Source organism: Ambystoma mexicanum, chromosome 6p (assembly GCF_040938575.1).
Source record: "Ambystoma mexicanum isolate Mex_15411 chromosome 6p, UKY_AmexF1_1, whole genome shotgun sequence".
NCBI classification, from domain to species: domain Eukaryota; kingdom Metazoa; phylum Chordata; class Amphibia; order Caudata; family Ambystomatidae; genus Ambystoma; species Ambystoma mexicanum.
In genome coordinates, this window is record NC_090935.1 from 480,512,747 (window position 1) to 480,531,379 (window position 18,633).

General features: G+C 44.5%; 1 protein-coding gene across 1 annotated transcript in view; it reads right to left on the bottom strand.

Annotated features, from left to right (window-relative positions):
- The window catches only part of DHX29 (DExH-box helicase 29), a 1,426,484-nt gene that overhangs the window by 1,187,942 nt on the left and 219,909 nt on the right, over positions 1-18,633 (bottom strand). The window contains exon 6 of the mRNA XM_069627279.1: positions 14,741-14,917. Within this exon, the coding sequence (XP_069483380.1) occupies positions 14,741-14,917 (177 nt within the window). The remainder of the gene's footprint in view (positions 1-14,740; positions 14,918-18,633) is intronic.

Consider the following 18,633-nt stretch of genomic DNA (forward strand, 5'->3'; position numbering starts at 1 on the left):
ACAGTGCATGGTATAAGAACCATTAACAAAACATACCTCAAACTGCAGACTCCTACTAGCATTTCTGAGATTTACTAGAACGGCATAAATAATATATTTACGTTTATAGAAGTTCCTTTCATCGCCTTCCCCCTGGAGCTCACTGTCTCAAGAGCTCTGGTTCGCTCTAGGCTGGACTATTGCAACAGCCTCCTTTTAAATCTGCCTGCCTCTACTCTGTGCCCTCTGCAACTCATCCAGAACAGAACTGCAAGACTTGCCCTTGGCCTCCAGCCCTGAAATCTCTCCATTGGCTCCCAGTGGCTGGAATGATCAAGTTCAAGACCCTCTGCATTGCCCACAAGGCCTTCTGAGGCCCTGGACCTCAGTACCTCCAACCCTCTCTGCGGAAATATCTTTCTACTCAAGCTCTCTGCTCCTCCACCTCCAACTCCTTGAGGGTCAGTCGCTTCTCCAAGCAAGAAGTTGGGGGTAGATCTCTTTCTTTGGCTGACACCTCCCTCTTGAAAAGCCTCCTTGCCGACCCATCTCGGTTCCAAAAGCACCTCAAGACCTTCCTCTTTGCTTCTGCCTTCTCGCTTCCTCTCCCCTGCTGATGATCTATCTGATTCTGCACTGGTCACCTGGCTACCCTCTGAATTCGGACCCAGATGCCTGCCCACCCAGCTGCACACCTGCACTGCCTCCTGGCAATCCCTGTACTTTTGGTCTGTATCTGTAACCCTACAGTCCCCTTACCTACACTTAATTGACACCTGCTGTCTGCAATTAACCTCCCACTTGCCACCTGCCTGGCTGCACTATTTGTTGTTTTTATCCTTTGTACGGCACTCTCCCATCTTCCCCTACCCTGCACTGTCACTAGGCCCAGTAAGATCATTGCCTTTTGTCCTCCCTCTGTCTCCCCTCCCTTGCCTCGTTGCGCCTTGAAACACTTGTGTATAGGCACGTTATAAATTCAATATCATAAAATATCATTGCCGTGAGGACCAAGATATGGCAAAGCACCCTGTCACTATTTCACATGTGTATGGCTAAACTATATAATGCTCCAGTAAAGTTACTTGGGGTAAGCTTTCAGGTCCGTTTATTACTACATGTTCATTGGTTGCAGTATACAACAGGACACAACATTAGATACAACCATTGACTTTCATTGCCCTGGCTGTTCCCCTCTATTCAAACACACACATCCCGTACTCCCTGCTATCACTCGCTACCATTCCACACATCCACGCTCCACAGATTCCACCCATACAAGGTGCATGCACATTACAATACATACATTAAAAATGTATGTCTTCGTGCTGTGACATCACAGCAGGGCGATACAGAATTTTCGCAGGTAGGTCATTTGTTACTGCTGTGGGTTAAGAAGAGAGGGAACTTTGGTCCTCATGACAAGTGTGGCGTTTTTCCGGTTGCAATATTGCCAAACTAGTTTACCACTTCTGTCACTCAATCACGGCACACCCGTTGATTACAAGTCGCAGAATGGCAGTGTTAATCCCCATTCCTCTAGTCCATAAGGCTCCATTTAGGAATTAGAGGATTTTCTGCCTGTGGTATTTCTGCCCGTTATAAATGCTCTATTTATTTTTAGATAAAGTAGAGCTAAAATCTCTTGTAAGCACTGATGGCATTTCCTCCAATTTTCACCAAACCTGTAATGAGGCCCTTCATATTGTGTATGTTCTTTATAGTTCCTCATGCCTGCACTTTACACCCTCTGAGGCATTAGTCAATAAAGGGCAGCGCAGGTGCTGTAAAAGAGGGGGGGCCATAACACTTATCCTACAATTATAGAAGGGTAGCTTTCAACTACAGGGTGCATTGCATCTTGGGGTACTGAACAACGTCTATTAAATGTCACTCTACACCCATTGGTGGAATATATCCCTGTTATCAACTACCAACTCATTCATAATTCTATATGTTTGACGACATCATCGAATACAATAACATTTTTGAAAAACTAAATCGCCTTTTCAAACATGGAAGTTACAATTATTTCTCAATGACAAGCCAGGGTTTTTAACGAGGAAATACGTGTCTATTCCATCTACCGTTCGAATATTGATACCAACAATGTTCAGTCTTCCGCCTCGTTTCATTGTGGACAAATCTACCCAAATGCTGGCAACACAATATATCCAGAGATCCATTATCAGATGTTTCAGAGCTTCCTGATGTGCATTGAACCTACACGCAAGTGATGTGCAAGCTAAATCCTAGTGCTTCCAAAGGAATCGGAAGATTCAAACTGAACAGTAACAATAATCACCTCATCCTTTATCAGGGAATCTACCAGAACAAGGCTGTAATTGCACAGATGTAGGACAGATCTTAACATGCTCCCTAGATAAAATGTTCCTATGACTAACACTAATTATGTATCCAGTCCCCCATAATAGTTTTCATTTTTAGCTGCTTGATCATATTTGGAAGATTGTCGGACCAATCCACCTTAAACCCTATTAGGTCTAAAAAAAAAAAAAACACAATTTCGTTGACGTAAGCCATCATAATTGTACATGATCCTTGAATAATATCTCAGACTATTGCCAGCAGAGAATTATTCGCTGCTTTCAGAATTTTCAAAAACAATACTCTTCTAATTAGAGGCAGGCTGCACAGCTTGTGCGGTTAAACATAGCTCCGCTCTGAAGTTGTAATGGGGAACACTTTGGAAATGACAGAGCTGGAGCACCATTTGCCTTCTAAAAGTTCCAACCATTTTCTGGGAGAAATCAATCTGATTTCAATCCCATTCAATACTATTTGAGTGACATCCGCTTACTTTTCGGGGAAATCCACCATTGTTCCCCTATTTAACAGGGCTCTGAGGACCGTTACAGGATGGCAGGATAACCTTTATTATTTTCTTCACCCCTACTAGGAATTCGAACCTGGGCCCTGCAGATGACACTCCAGTATCACAGACAGCACTACATCGCAGGTGATATACTGCTTTTGTTTATTTGTATAGACTGCTTGGATATAACGCTCATTGCCGAGCTGCCACAAAGCTCTGCTCTGCAGTGATCTGGGTTTGTCTTCTGCAATTAAGCATAGAATGCTGCAGACAGTGTGTCTGTACTGATAATAGGCAGGGGTGTGTGGCTACAATCGAGTAGAAGGGGGGGAGGTGGGGAGGGTACATTCTACCACTACTTAACACTTTCACCCCTGTGCAGCTATTATTTTACTCTAATGTTGGAAAAAGGGCATGGTGAAGAACCTGTAGCGGATGGGACGGAAGCAATGTCCCGAGATTGATGCCCACCATGAACCCTAGGTATGGCCTTGGTGGCCGTATGGAATTAGGGGCTCTAGGACTAGCGCAGCAGACCAGTCAGGGCCGAGCCGGCTCACGCTGACTAGCTGTGTGCATTGATAACATCGTAGGTGTCAGTAGCCATGCTTTGGCACCAAGGTGCGAAAAGCAGAAAAGCCAGAAGCAGCTAAGTGAACGTAATTGAGATGATGCGGTTTCCTTACTATCTACAATTATAAACTCCCTTAATTAAAATGAAAGGACATTCCAAGCTTCTACAGAAGCTGGGCTTACACGCCCAAGATATGCATGGCAGGCTGTGATTGGGAGGCTCAGAGGAGCCAACATGGGTATGTGTACATGAATAACGTACATGAGGCACACATCTGCTTCAGACGCCTCCTCGCCCAAGAGAAGGAGTTAATCTACCAGATCCACAAGTCTTTACTGTGCCAGACATCAGAGATACTGGAGATTGGACAGATCGTTCTCCGGATCTACCTAATCCAAAGGCAGAACTGAAGGCCTTACTGGGCTTGGCTACTGCAGAGGTATTGGAAAAGGAAAGGAATGCCAAAACATTGGAAATGGAACCTAAGGGGAGAAAGGGACCGAGTGGCTGCCATAGGGGGATCTACATAAAAAGAAGCCAGATTAGGTGCTTCATCATATTTGAAAAACCTTGGAATTCCAAAAGAAGGAAATCAACCAAGATGAAAGGGAGATGTTCTGAGCAAGGGCAACATAACGGGGCATCACAAAAACAGAGGATTATAACAATCAGGAAAAACCTGAATATAGAAGGGCAGGATCTTGAAAACATACTCCAGAAACTCATTAAAATTTCGAAATCCTCTTCATTGTTGCCACAAAGAAAGCTGTAACCATCAATCGTTAAGCCAGGCATCATCCACACCATTAGCATCAACTCAATAAGTGTCAAAAGCCAGAGAGTTCTCCCCTGCATTGGTAAGCAGGAGAGCCCATTGGACCACACATTTCAAGAGAGAATCTTTGGCAATGAGACAGAGCTAAAAAAAAACTTGGCACCAAAAGGAATTCCACCTAATCATTGCCCCAGATAAGGCTTTGAGGTATTTTACTCCCCATTTTTAAACTTTGAGAGTAAACGTGATTTCAAGAGTAAAAATTTGTTTTCTCCTTTCCAAGAGAGTAAAATGTATGTGACATCCAGCCGACATGTGCAAACACTGTATGGAAATCATTACCATACAGCAGCTTTCTGCATTGTGACAGAATACACCTTTCATTATTTCTCTAAGGTCTGGCCTCTCCTGTATATATATTTAAATATTTAAATCACAAAAACCTAACCAATTACACAGTAAAATAAACATGAATTATATTCTGCGTTTTGAGCTGCGATTGCAGAATGGTCTTGATGTTTAATTAAAGTCCTCATTTCCTGGAACTATTACTACCCTAGTGGTATGCCAAGGTTATGATAGAACAGTGCAGAGAGGCAAGTACTCCATACTAAATTATATACCTAATCTCATGTTCAAATAGTTATTTATACAGCGCTTTGTACATAGAACAGGTTTATCACAATTATCACCAAACCAAAGTTGGTACTTCTTTATCTACCTCGAAAGGTTGAGTTGGCCTTGCTGGGATTCAAACCTGCGCCCTACTGATCACGCAGAGATTGCAGCGACGATCGCTCAAACGGCTGAGCTATCTTATTGGCGAACACCCTTTAGGGGTTGGTAAAAGGAGGAATGACGGAGGTATAATAATCACAGTACCTAGATGTTGGATGAGTCATGCATAAAGCGCTACATAACAGGGTTCGAAATTGCCAGGAGCTGGTAGCTATTGAGTACCTGGTTATAGTCAAGAGGAGGCTGGTTAGTTCGAAACCAACAGCTATCAGGAGCTACTTTTGACTTCTGTGGCAATTGGTGCCATACAAACCTTGCTTTGCAACATTAACTGTGTATGTTTGGGAGTGTATACAGAGGAGAATAAAGAATACGCCCAAGGGACATTCGGAGCATATTAGATAGTATACAATGGACACAATTTTAGAGTTTGCATCTGGCGCAAAGTTAGATTTGCTGCACACTATGTACTAGCTCCTGCTTCTCCAGAGTTAGCTCCTGGCTAACTGGTTATGCCTGATACCCAGGAGCTGCTTATTACTTCTGGTTAACAAATCTCAATTTCGATCCCTGCATTAAAAGATAAACACCTATCTGGATTATCATAGGGACAGGTTTTGCTGAGTTTCTATTGCGATTACAAATTTAACTTTCATTTGATTGTTTTTGAACAGTGCTTGCACTTCCTGGAGAGTCAGGTTTTGGATGTTTTAATTGTAATCTTGAAGATTTGAGAGGCTGTAACACCTCTTATTGGTGTAATGTCAATCACTCACCTTTGAGCAAGGACTCTGCTGCCACAGCACATTTATAGTAATGTACCCTATTGACTGCAAGGTTGACTGGATGTAAAGTAGACTTATCATTTTACGCACTGTTTTTATAATTGGGGTGTAAATTAAATTATAAGTGTACTGTTGATCTGGCTCTGCAAGAGTGTAAAAAGTAAGCAACAGGCAACCATACCATGACCAAACCTGAAAATGAATAGGACCCATGTGAAACAAAACAGTTGTTCAGCAGAGAGGCCTGATTTCATTCAAACAATGTATTACACATTTGTGGAACACCTTCTCAAATGCATCTTGATAACTATGCACAGAGCACAGGAACTCTGAAAAATAAAATTGCGCAACACTGGTTTGCTTTCACTGGGAAAAAAGCATAATTTTTTGGAATAGATGAATTGGCAATTGTAACTTATTTTTCCATCTTATTAATTATACAATCCTAGAATGCTAGAAAAATAAATATGCACAGTGCTTCTGTTTGCTTCATGAGCATCTACACACACAACACAGCAGAAGTTGAAGGCAAAGAAACCTTTCCCTTTATCACGGTGTGCAGTTTCTTTTTTTAACGGCTTTAGTGTAAATGATTCTGTTTTAAGAGGCTTTCCTCCATGGCTTGCAATAACATCCGTGTAGATAAAAATAAAAAACAGCGTTCTGGTTTCTTTCAATTAACCTGACCTTTTCACTGCCCTCTGCTCTAAGTCTGTGCACAGCAAAAAAAAATGTGTGTGAATTTTTTTTAAAGCGCTCACTCACCCCGAGGGCCGCGAGGCGCTGTTACAGGAATATGTCTTAGTTGCATACATAAATACCACGCATAATAGCCAGAGGTTTCTAAGCGCGGACCGGGGATCAAACCTGTTTTGCTCCGTGTCATCTTGTTTCCAAGGCGAGCATGTTGTCGCTGAGCTATCCTCCCGGTAAATAATAAAGGTGTCGCATTTACAACATTTTCATATGTAAAAAGGCCTGGTATGACACTTACCTGGAGATCTGCACCTAAAGCTACAGTTGCAGAGCACAACAGTCATGTGTGCACCAAAAAGGAGATGACAGAATAGGGTCAAGAGAATTAAGTAGAGCGCTCAGCTGGAAAAGGATCTGGCTTTTTGGCAGTCAGACCAAAGGTGGCACAAGATGGAGCAAAGTGCCTCCTAGGGGAAAATTAGGACTAAAGAGTGTAGAAAATACCCCTAGACGCTGACACCAGAAAAAAGTACAACACACTAGGGTAAAAGGCCCAATACACCTCTTGCAAGGATACACTTATTTCCATACAAAAGGAAAAAGCACCAACAAAGAATTCTGCTGCTGTAGAACGTTCTGCCGAAATCTGCATGAGTAGCACATTAAGAAGGTATATAGCATCATCAGCGACATCATCTCATACATTAGACACCCGCGCTGCTGGTTGGTGGGACCCTACACATTTGTGACCTTCTCCATTAGGGGAGCCAGGCCATTGGTTCCAGCCCCGTCCATCTATCTTCCTGCACGTGGGCAATGTTGCAGTCGTCAATGGTCAGCAGACGGCCACGTAACAATTATATTACTAAGAAAACACATCTAACTCTATGTAACAGTGCACCTGGTACGAGCAGACAGTGGCCCTTGGGGCAAGCCGAGGTCCTATTAACTCCCACACTTCACTCACTTGCTCCCATACAGGCCGGCATTTATTCAAGGTCTCCCACCCTCGATTTGTGCTATAATGTCATCCCTCCCTGCAACTCGCAGCACAAATAACGTGACCTAGGAGTGCTTTCTGATCTTTTAATCGATCGGGGGTCCAGTAGGTTTTATGGTCAGTGGTCTGGAGTTATCTGGTACACTGGAATTTAGGATCCCAAAGCCAGGGCATTTGGGTGCTATCATTTAGGATTGGGACTGGTGGTGGTTGGAGGCCTGTGCTCTCCTTCTGCCCCTAAACCCTGCCCAAATCAAGCCTCCATGCTATGAAATTTCTATAGGGAAAATTAGGGCAGAGAGAACAGCGAAATAATTCTATTCATACATACATAAAGCAATATGAACTTTTTGTCAGGGAGGTCTTGTTGATTCTATGGGTGGCGCAGTACCGATGCCCGTCACTAGAGGTCCCTTGGAAGCATAATCTGCGTTGAAATTAAGCATTTGCACTGTATCTATGCCCATGTGCACAAGTTAAGTGGGCTGTTACTGCATCACTCTTGAAAATCGGAATCGGCGCTGAATGTAAACATTCCTTAATCTGTTGGAGCTTCTGGGGCCAGGCACTAGGATGCAAATGATAAAGCTGGTCTCCCGGATCCAGGCGCTATATCCAGCGGGTTTCACCACATTCTGTGCGTGCAACTTGACCTTTGGCTGCCAAATGCCAGAACATGACGTCTGTACCCGATGCCTTTCTTTTCGTCTCGATTTTCTAAAAGCAGGGTTTTGCATGTTTTTTTTCAACACTTGGATTTGGAAAGTCTTTGATTTAATTTTTATGCGCCGTCTGCGAAACGTAATGGCTGCACAGTAACCGGCTCCCTGCCACCCCCTCCCGGTTACGTAATCAGTAACCTGTAACCTCGCTATGTGCGTGTCACTATTCGAATTACTTGATTAACACCATCGGGGTTAGGAATTGGGCTCCGCAAACCCTACCCGAGGTCCAAACCGGCCAAGTTGAGTAAACTCTCTGCCTCCCACTGCCCAGAGCCTCCAGAACGCTGTGCGTTTAGAGTCTCAAAATGGGCGCGATGTGACTTTACAAACTGCAGTTGAAAGTCTGAAAGTCGTCCATTGGCCACCAGGACAGTACAAACTCAAACAAGGAAACGCTCGTAAATTGTATGTAGGCCTTTAGAAGATTGACTCCCCTATAGTGCCAGTGTTTGGTTTCATGTTAGGCATCTTCTACGAGGTGAGCACAGATCGTGTGGGCGCGTGTGTGTTTTTTTGGGGGGGGAGGGGGGCGGCATCCCCATATTGACAGATTACCAGACAGACAGAATGGCAATCACAGTCTTACGGATTCATTAAGACTCGAATATGGTCTTTGGTTTATTTTAACGACATCGCAATCTGCAGGATCTCACTAGTCTTTTTAAGATTTACTAGAACCACAGAACCAACATATGTAGGTAAATGGCTGCCTCTGCGAAAACCGCTCGTGGTCGCCAGAGGTACTGCACCTTTATGAGACAAGCGTGCATGCTGCGCCCAGCAACATTATTTCCTCTACTAACACGTATGTACTGACAAACTTTGGTTAAACTAGATTACAATTTTCATTTTCAAATGCTGCAGGGTCATACTGGGACAACATAGCAAATTATTATTAAAGTCATAATCAACTACAGGGTGATACAGACTTTTCTCTGCCAGGTGTTTTTTCACCTGCTTGGGTCAGGGCTGTCACAAGATGTGGCGATTCCCCCTTGTGATTTTTTTTTGCACTGGGCCGGCAGCGCCACAAACAGGAGACGTGAGAAATCTCCCCTTGAGTTTATGTGTAGAGGAACCTAAATATTGTTTATTATTACGACTGCAAATCAACTGTTAGGCAAGAACTGATGCAGTAACCCTGTGGGAGACTACACAACTCTTGTCCTCTTGGTATTAGGTAACCCACCTATGGTCTGTACTAAATAAATTGGCAGTTTGCCTGAGCAGTCAGACTAATCTCAAGAGGGGTACATGTGAGCTGTAGAGCTGTAGCAATGAAATCCACCAATACAAGTATCCAAATAGCACTTACACTCAAGGTTTCTAGATACAATAATTATTTGACAGTTGTTTTGAAATAAGCACTCTTTAAAAAAGGCAATGTGCAAGAATAAAACATACACTGCAGAATGCTTTCTCAGAATCAAGACAAAGCAAGTAGATACTCTTTAGAGATGCTTCATACACACGCCCTACCGCCTAAGGTGACTTTACTAACTATGGCATTTATATATCAATTTTGCACTTTGTAAATTCTGATGTTGATAGAAAGGAAAGGTTAAAAGGAAGGAACAAAGTTAAACAGGTTTCAGCGCTCGGTAAACACCACAGCAGATCTTGGGCACCGGTTGGGCTTCCTTCACTCCCCGAGTCCAGCACTCTGGCGAAGTTACTCCAGCTTGGGTCATCCTGCTTCGGGAGGGTGCCCAGGAGATTCATTCATGCCTCCAAACGGGGTGAAAAGTGGGGGTGGGATGCAAAGGACAGGCGGGTGCAACAGTTCCAAGGGAAGGATGGGGTGAAACCACGGAAAAATTGCATTTCCCACTCAAAGGCCACGCTACCTAAAGATTTACATAAAAGTCATAAATAAATAAAATTGTTACTGGGCCAGAGAACAACCTTGTTTAACACCATAGTTAGTGGGAACATCAGGGGTGTAGCTACCTTTCCCTGCTCATCATACAGCCGTTGAAGAGTTTTCGTAGCCCAGCTGAACAAGTTACAGCACCCCGCTTGCGCTCAAATGCTATCCAACTCTTGCCACAGAATATTACTATCGATGGAGTTAAATGCCTTTGCAAAATCTAAACAAATCAACATGCAACCTCCCCTTCTGGCTGTGAAATAATCCTCTATAAAAATGTGGTACATAAAGCAATGATCAATGACCATTCCTAAAACAAGCTCGGGAAGCTTGATGATTGACGGTAACCCATTCCTCCATATTGAGTATTAAATATTTACTAACAATTTTACTCGACATATCCAAAAGAGAGGTAGAGTGAAACAAAGGGATAACCACGCTCCGTTTTCAAGTGGAGGGTAAAATACATGTATGAACAATTGCATTTCAAATATGAACAGCGGTGCCCACCACACTGAAATCGAGCTATAAATCTCTTACTTTCGACGGGACAAGCAACTTTTCCCATGGTATTCAATGAATTATTAGAATTATTATAATTGTTCATTTATAACGTGCTTAATACCAGGAGTGGTTTCTAAGCACAGGATTGTGATTCGAACCTGTGTTGCGCCACATTGTCTTGCTTCCAAGACAAACATGTTGCCCTGGAGCTAGCCTTCCTCCCTAAATAGGCATTACTTATAAAAACAATAAAATAATTGAGCAAAAATCCTAAATTCTGAACACACCCCCTTCAAACTAGTTTCCCGAGCAATGCATGTTCATTCCGGTCCGCTGCCCTATACAATAACTCTGATTGCCTTACAAAAAAATAATTTTGTTTATGTTTTAAAGGTTTCAGAAGACTGAAAATTCCTGCAGTGAGCGCCCCATTCCTAGCTTCCTTATTCAGGTTCCTCTTAAAAGATCTGCAGTCATATCAAAGCGCATCATTGTTATACCTTGCCTTTTCACAGGTATGACCTGAACTATATGGGGAATTTTCAAATAGATAGCTGAAACTAATTGCTCAAACAAATATAGCAAACCTTTCGGGGTCTGAAGCATTCTTTCATATTCCCATAAATGTGCATAATGTCCAGATTATGTAAGAGTCCCGCCAGATCTTCCCTTCCCGTCTTGGACATGGATGGATGATCATGGACCAGAGGAAGAGATTTCCAGTTATACAAAAGGCTGTAGGAGATCACTGCCAAACAATAGGGGGTTATGGTCACTCTCAGAGTGCTATGAAACAAAACATATCAGTAACCGTTGAAAACGCAAAAACAGTCAAATAAAGAAGAATAAGTAACAGAACATGGATTACTAGACTTGAAGTGTGTTTCCTTGAATCTCACACTCAATTCTACCAGTGCAAATCCCAGCAGAAAATGATCTATAGTAAGCCCCCTAGTGTCATGCCTCAAAAAGAAATGTCATTGACTGCTTTATGCAGACTACTGTACTTTCCAGCACTTCGTTTTCTAGAGCTGTGGAGTGCGGTCTATTAATCTATCGCGATCTGCTCGCAGGTATCTTCACGTTAACTAAAACCTCCTGGACGCGTTTTGGAGTTCCCTGGGACAAAACATTTGTTGGAAAGTTTAATCCACATTTACCAAAAATTGTCTGGATAGGGGTTTTTATGTTTTGGCCGCAAGCACTGCCATATCACCTGACGGCACCTTCCGTTTCTTTCTTCAGAAAGTATTCTAAGATCCATTGCATTTGAGTTCTTCTGTGTTACGCCCTAAACATTGAGCTTGTTGGTAAGCCGCGGGACAATCACTAATTTGTCGTGCCTATATTAATTTGGTACTATTTCTATTTTAAGATGTCGATGGGTTTGCCCTGCACAGCCTGCGTTACTGTCGACCATTGCTAGATGTCCCCATGGAGCCAGGCTGGCATTGCAAGTATAAGGGTGCAGTACCTCAAACTGCTACTAGAGGCGGTGATGAGCCTCCCCAGACCGAGGAACAGATTGAAGTACCAAAAGCCGTTGCTAGAGGTATCTCTCTGCAAGCTTGAACCAACTAAAGGTGCAACATACCTCGGATGTGCCTCGTTAATCAACACTTCACGTCACATGGAACACAAATAGCCAGAACGTTCTGTAGGTATTTAACTATAAAGAGAATTTCAATTGAGACAACATTAATCATTCGCGTGTATTCGGATCTGCCCGTGACAAACTTGAGTTGGTGTTAGGTGTTTTCAAAAGAATAAAAGTGCCCCGTGAAAAGGTTGGCCAACATTACATTTCAAATTAAACATTTCTTTCTAACAGGACTCTCGCTCGCTATGCTGCAATGCTATGTATTTTCAATTGCCCAACAAGTTTGCTACGACTACCAACAGTCAAATATGTAAGACGTCAATTTGTTTCCTAAACTGAAATGCACCGTTTGCATTGCACACAAGCTGTTCCAGATACAGCACGCGGCACGGGGGTATTTAACATTGAGCACAGATGCAGGGGCAGAGTTGCACAGCTGGTTGCATGTCATCAGTCACCTTTATCTTCCCCTGTATAAATGAGACATATAAACGGTGCCTGCTGGGACTTGGAAGTCCCGTGCTTGCAATGGAAAAGGGAACTAGCAGTGCAGCATGCAGAGTGAGGTTGGCTAAAACGACTCGTCTGGATAAGAGGCAGAGTGAGTGTTCTGGTGCACAAACACCGAGATAATGTCTGGACTGTATGGAGGTAAGAGCTCGTCAAATAAATATTCTACATCAGGCACAATGGACTACACAGAAAATGTTCCGAGTCTCCCGTGGATTCACATGCTGTGCAAATGCGAGAAGGCGGGGGCATTCTCGAATGGAGTGAGGTCCCATGTTGAGGAGATTCTAGGTAGTGAAATTTGAAAAACATGTGAGGTGATGGTTCTGGGGTCGGGTGTGTAGGGTGTAAAATCCTGGACACGGGTGACAAATGCTGGCTCCAAAGGCAATTCTGCGAGTGAGAAGAAGACAAACATGCCCCACTGTGTGGGAATGGGACGAGACACTGCAGAGGTTACATAGTATGGAAAAGGCAATGTATAAATAGAAAGGCGAGCATTAGACATTCTATTCGATGTGGGGGGTCAGTTCCTAGTTATGAGAGTCTTGAGTGAGGGTACCTATGGACGAGCCACTGGATAGTTTTTTGTTGTTTTTTGAACTACAACTTTTTTATTGTCTTCATCAAAAAAAGAACGCAATTAACATAACAGTCATTGCTTGACATATTCAGCACAGAAGAACTGAGAAAATAAAATTGCTGGGCACACTACACAAAGTCTGGAAAGAATAGCAGTCGCCACCCCCCCTGCTCCCATTTACCCCAAACCTTCAAAAACTTTGAAGACACTCCCTTGCATTATACACCTGTCTTTCCAGGGACATACACATGTCCATCTGGGCCAACCAATAGGTCCTCCAGGAGCGGTTCAGGGACCTCCCACAACGAAGCAAAAACTTTTCTGATTTGTCCCAAGGCAACCGCCGTGAATATCTTCTTGCACTTAGGGAGCCCTTTCACACTCCATATCCCCACGTATTACACATTTCAGGTCTCTGGGGACCTTAAAGTTCAGTACATTTGACAACTTGCCTATACATTTCCCCAACAATAATGGAGCCTGAGAACATTGCCATAGGGTGGGATAGAACATGCTCCCAGACCTTCTACACTGTAGCCAATCATTGTCCGTCCTTCCACACCCACACAGCTTGGTACGGGAGTAACAGACCCTATGCAGAATCTTATACTGTAGAAGGCGGAGCCTGGCAGGCATACCAATCTCCCGAGAAAATATCAGCACCTCCACCCATTCCTCAGGCTCGATAGGTTCTACATCCCTCTTCCACATCTCCTTGAGATGGGACAGTTCCTGAGCCCCAAAAGCAGCTTTTATTTGATACAACGTGGACGTGACCTTGCTCTCAAGTCAAACTGTTAGTAGGTTTGCCTCGAGCGGGAAGCACTGTGGGATTTCACTCAAAACCGCAAACTGCGATCTCACAGCATGCAGCAGCTGTATATAGCAAATCGTTCCCCATCACTGAGGGCAAACCTCTCCTGGAAAGACTCAAAGGGAAGGAAGCCGCCCCCTGAACCAGCTTGACGAGCTCCGGAAGATGTGAGTTACTCCATAAGGGTTAGCTTAGCGTTGCTCCCCCTTCCCCAAATGATGTGGGCATGTGCCTCGGACCATACCTGTTGCACATGCTTTGCCATCTTCCCCCCTTATTTCCATATAATACCTGCACCGGGGGTCCCCCCCCACCCTATCCAGCCCTTTCAGACACAATATGAGGCAATCCAGGGTCTCTGTCCAGTCGTTCACAATGGCCAACTACGCCACCCAGTAATATTGTTGCAGGCTGGGTAGGTCGATCCCCCTTCCCAGAATGATCGCTGGAGGGTTTTAAGGGAAATACCAGCTTGCCTACCCTCCCACCAATCCCCCACAGAACCACAGGGTAGGTTGTACAAGATTTTGGGAGGGAGATGTTGAAGGGGATGGGGAGATCTTCCTCAACACTATTTACTTGTTTACCAACATGCAATGTCTTGCTGAAATGAACACATTTCAATGGAACAAAATGACATCGGGCCAGATGCTTCGTCTTTGTGGGGGCCACATCTTGTGCAACGAGACCTTTGTGTTTATGTGTGATGAGATGACAAAGAACTCTTCATTACAATTTCAGTTAAACTTACAGGATCGAATTTTTCCTCCTCCGCTAACTTGGCAGCCTGTTTTTCCTCATCGTCACTTTCTTGTTCCACATAACGCAAAATCCAATCCTTCACCACGTCTTCCTGTTTGTCAACACCACCCTTTTCGGCAGTTTCCTGATCCTTGTCATCTCCTGAACTCCCATTCTCTGTAATGCTCTAAGAGGAAACAAACATTGAAATAGGATAACAGTTGAAAGACTCCGTTATCTAAGTGCATAGTCAATTTAACATGAAGCAACGGTTGGATCAAATAGCTCTCACTTTCGAAAATAATTACCGTCCATAGCAGTTACAAAGCATTAATAACGTTGCTTTTTGTTTGCATATCCCCAGGGGCCCTTGCAATCGACTGTAGGCCGGCTCAGGAATTCTAAACCAGATATTCTGTTCAGAAATCTCAAAAAAAACGAGTAAAGACTCAGATAATCTGTTTGAACCCCCCCCCCCCACCGCTCCACCCATGAGGATTAACTAATTCAAAATACACAGGGCATAGTGTAAACAAATAAGGTAGACGGGGAGAGACCAACTGGCTTTAAGACTGGAATATACAGGCAACTAACTTCTAGGAGGAAAACGAGGTATGGATAAAAACAGCCATGAACAAGGTAAAATATTGAGAGCACCGTCCATGTGGTTCTGTCATGCAATAATTCTACCAATTCACACATACTGGATCGAACTACAATTAATGAGGATGTGTTAGCAGTGTCAATTTTCGGTAAAAAGCAGGGTTGCACTCAATAAGGGAAACAATAAAGAGACACTCTCCATTACCAGAACCTAGTTATTCAGCCACTAGTGTGCATGTATAGTCAATTATTACAGAATTATCATAAAGCATGCACGGCTATAAAGCACACCAGTCTGTCTGTGTGGGATCAAAAGGCTACAGTATTAACATTATCATTCTTAAACTTTCAAAATTACATCTGGAAAAGAAATGCAAGCGACCAGCTGGCAATCCCTTTGTCTAAGTAGGTGGTTCTCTCCACCTCTGCTGCTTCTTTGGCTCAGTCTCCCACCTCAGCAACACTGCCTTCAGGTCGTCAGCAGTCCTGAAAGTTTGCGCGGGCGGCCCTTGGCTTGTACTGAAAGGAGTGCAGTAACTTATTGCTCATAGTGAAGGGGGAGAGAGTCTTTTCCATACTCGCAGCACCACTGCAGTTGGCATACACAGGGAACTTGGCCATTTGTGGGGTGGGGCATACACCCCTGCTCCTAACTTTCGTGATGTATTTAACAGGACCTCAGACTGGTCTCTTGTGTGACCGCCATGCTATTAGGGGGATAACGCCACTAGTGGATCTGCGTAGTTCCACACAAAGCTATACCTGCCAGGCCTACACGCAATCAAGCTGCACCATAGTTCCAAATAGATTCAGCAAAAAACAAACATCGGACAATTTTACCCCCAACTTTAGCTTAATAATTTGACATGTCCAAGTTTATCAATCCGTGCTTCAAGTAGAAAAAAATCAGATCCTTTCTATAAAAGGTCCCCATAAACTTGTTTAGCTTTTTGCGAATTTAAAAGTCCAGTGCAACATAGCTCAATGACAATTGAAACTGGGTACCCGCTCATACCCATACAACTTCTGTGTTGCCCAATTTGGACCCCAATTCGACATACATTTCCAGCAAAATCCCTCTGCACAGTGAAAGATTGTTCCCTCCCAGATGAATAATCAGCACATCAGGCTTTCTGCGGGTCTCAACCAGGGGTGCAACCTTTTTTTCTCTAACCCATCCTAATGCCTACCCAATTCCCAAACTACTCAATCTTAGTCTTGAACCATGTTCTCCTTGCCCTTTCCTTGCACACTTCCACTCTCTGTCCGGCCCTCCTCACACATGAATGGAAGATCACTCAAATTAAACTCTCACTTCTGGGTGTTGCAAGGAAAACACATTACCTAAAATCCTGACACGTGCAAAAAGCGTCAGAATACATAAGAGGGCAGGGTGTGGGCACCTACCTCCTGAAACAATCGATTTCCATCTACCAACATGCTTAATTTCTTCTTTGAGCATTTCTCCGATGGGTGGCGGAAGTTGCCTCCCTTATCCTAAAGGAATTGGTCCCAATTTGGACTTTGTCCCAACCTGCTGCCCCAGTGATCCTGCTAGAACCACCCAGAATTGAAAGTTCCCAAGGACAGTCTAATCCGCATGGACCAACAAAGAAAGCCCTCCATTCAGGCTACAGGCTAGGTACACCCTCACTACTCAGATGGGGCAGTACCGCGTGTCACCACTTTTCTTTCTGGTCTGTTTTAGAGTGCTGCACCACCAGTCTCTCACTGTGACGTCTTGGTACAGTAAAACCACAAACCACCAAATCTCTTGCTATCAAGGCACAAAGTCCCCTACGTGGAGAGTCCCAAAAAGATCAGTGCAAATGCACAGTACCCAAGTGTTCCCGCACTAGTGCTTCTGGGGACTTGGTAGCCCGGGGGCATATCTTGGGTACACTTTTATTAAGTGGAGTAAACTAAAAACATAGGAGATATGGTAGTCGTTTTCCCCTAAATAGAGTTGGGGGTGGTATAATTTACTATTCCAACTCCATTCCTAGAAAATGTGGGGAAGTTTCCGATTTTGAAACCCTGTAGGCGGAGCTACACCAAGTCCCCTGGGGGAACCTCCAAGAGAACACTTCTGTCAACTGCATATGCACAATCTGTTGTGCCAGTCCTGCCCATAAAAAAATAATCATCTAAACAGTACATCGAGTGACCCGGCTCCCCCCGCCTGACACCCTATCATGCAATGCCCAGACTAGAAACTTGATACAAATTTCAAAGTAAGTGAAGGAAACAGAGCACCCCATAGGCATACATTTGTTTATACTACCAACGGTCTTGAAATGTAAAACCTAAGAGATAAAAGCTATTGTCAATGCCAGCTTTAGCCATCAGTGCCCATTTTCCCGCCAGCTTGATCTCCGGTGTGCGTGCCCCATCCCTCCAGGGAGGCATCCGTCGTCAGTTTCCTGATGCGCTGGGGTCTGGAAGTACAAGCACGCCGCGAGACGCGCGCGGACCCACCACCACCAGATCGCTTGACGGAAAGTCTTGTTGAGGGAGATCTTGTCTTTGAAACTTCTCACCACTTGTATCCAACGGGAATCGAGGAATTCCTGCAGTGGCCGCATCCGCAACCTGCACAGACGCATGAGGTAGATGCATGAGGACATCATGCCGAGCAGGGACTGGACGGACCTCACCCTGGCTACTTCCATGGTCAGCAGCCGTTGTACCTTGCCTAAGATGGCCTTTATCCTCTCCTCCGACGGTGAAGCTAGCTGCGCCACCGTGTTGAGCTTGGCCCCTAGGAATAGGGCGTCTTGCGATGGCACCAAGCAGGACTTCGCAAAGTTGATAGAGAAACCCAGTTCTGTGAGCAGGCGGACGGTCCTCACTGTGTGGTCGACGGCGAGTTCCCTTGACTTCGCTCGGATGAGCCAATCGTCCAGATAGGGGTAGACGTGGATCCCCTGCAGGCGCAGCCGCGCCGCCAGGCACTTGGTGAAGATCCTTGGCACCAACTTCAACCCGAAGGGCAGTGCCTTGAACTGATAGTGCCTCCACTGGACCACGAAGCGCAGAAACTTTCGATTTCCTTCTTGTATGGGGATGTGGAAGTATGTATCCTCCAGGTCCAGCGACGACAGGAAGTCCCTTTCTTCCAGCTGTCCCAGCACGTGTTGAAGGGTGACCATCAGGAATTTTTGGAATTTTATGTACCTGTTGAGGCGGCGGAGGTCCAGGATAGGCCGCCAGCTGCCGGTCTTCTTTCGGACCAGTAAGTACCGTGACTATACTCCGGAGCCTCTTCGGGATGAGTTCTATCATGCCCTTTGCCAGCAT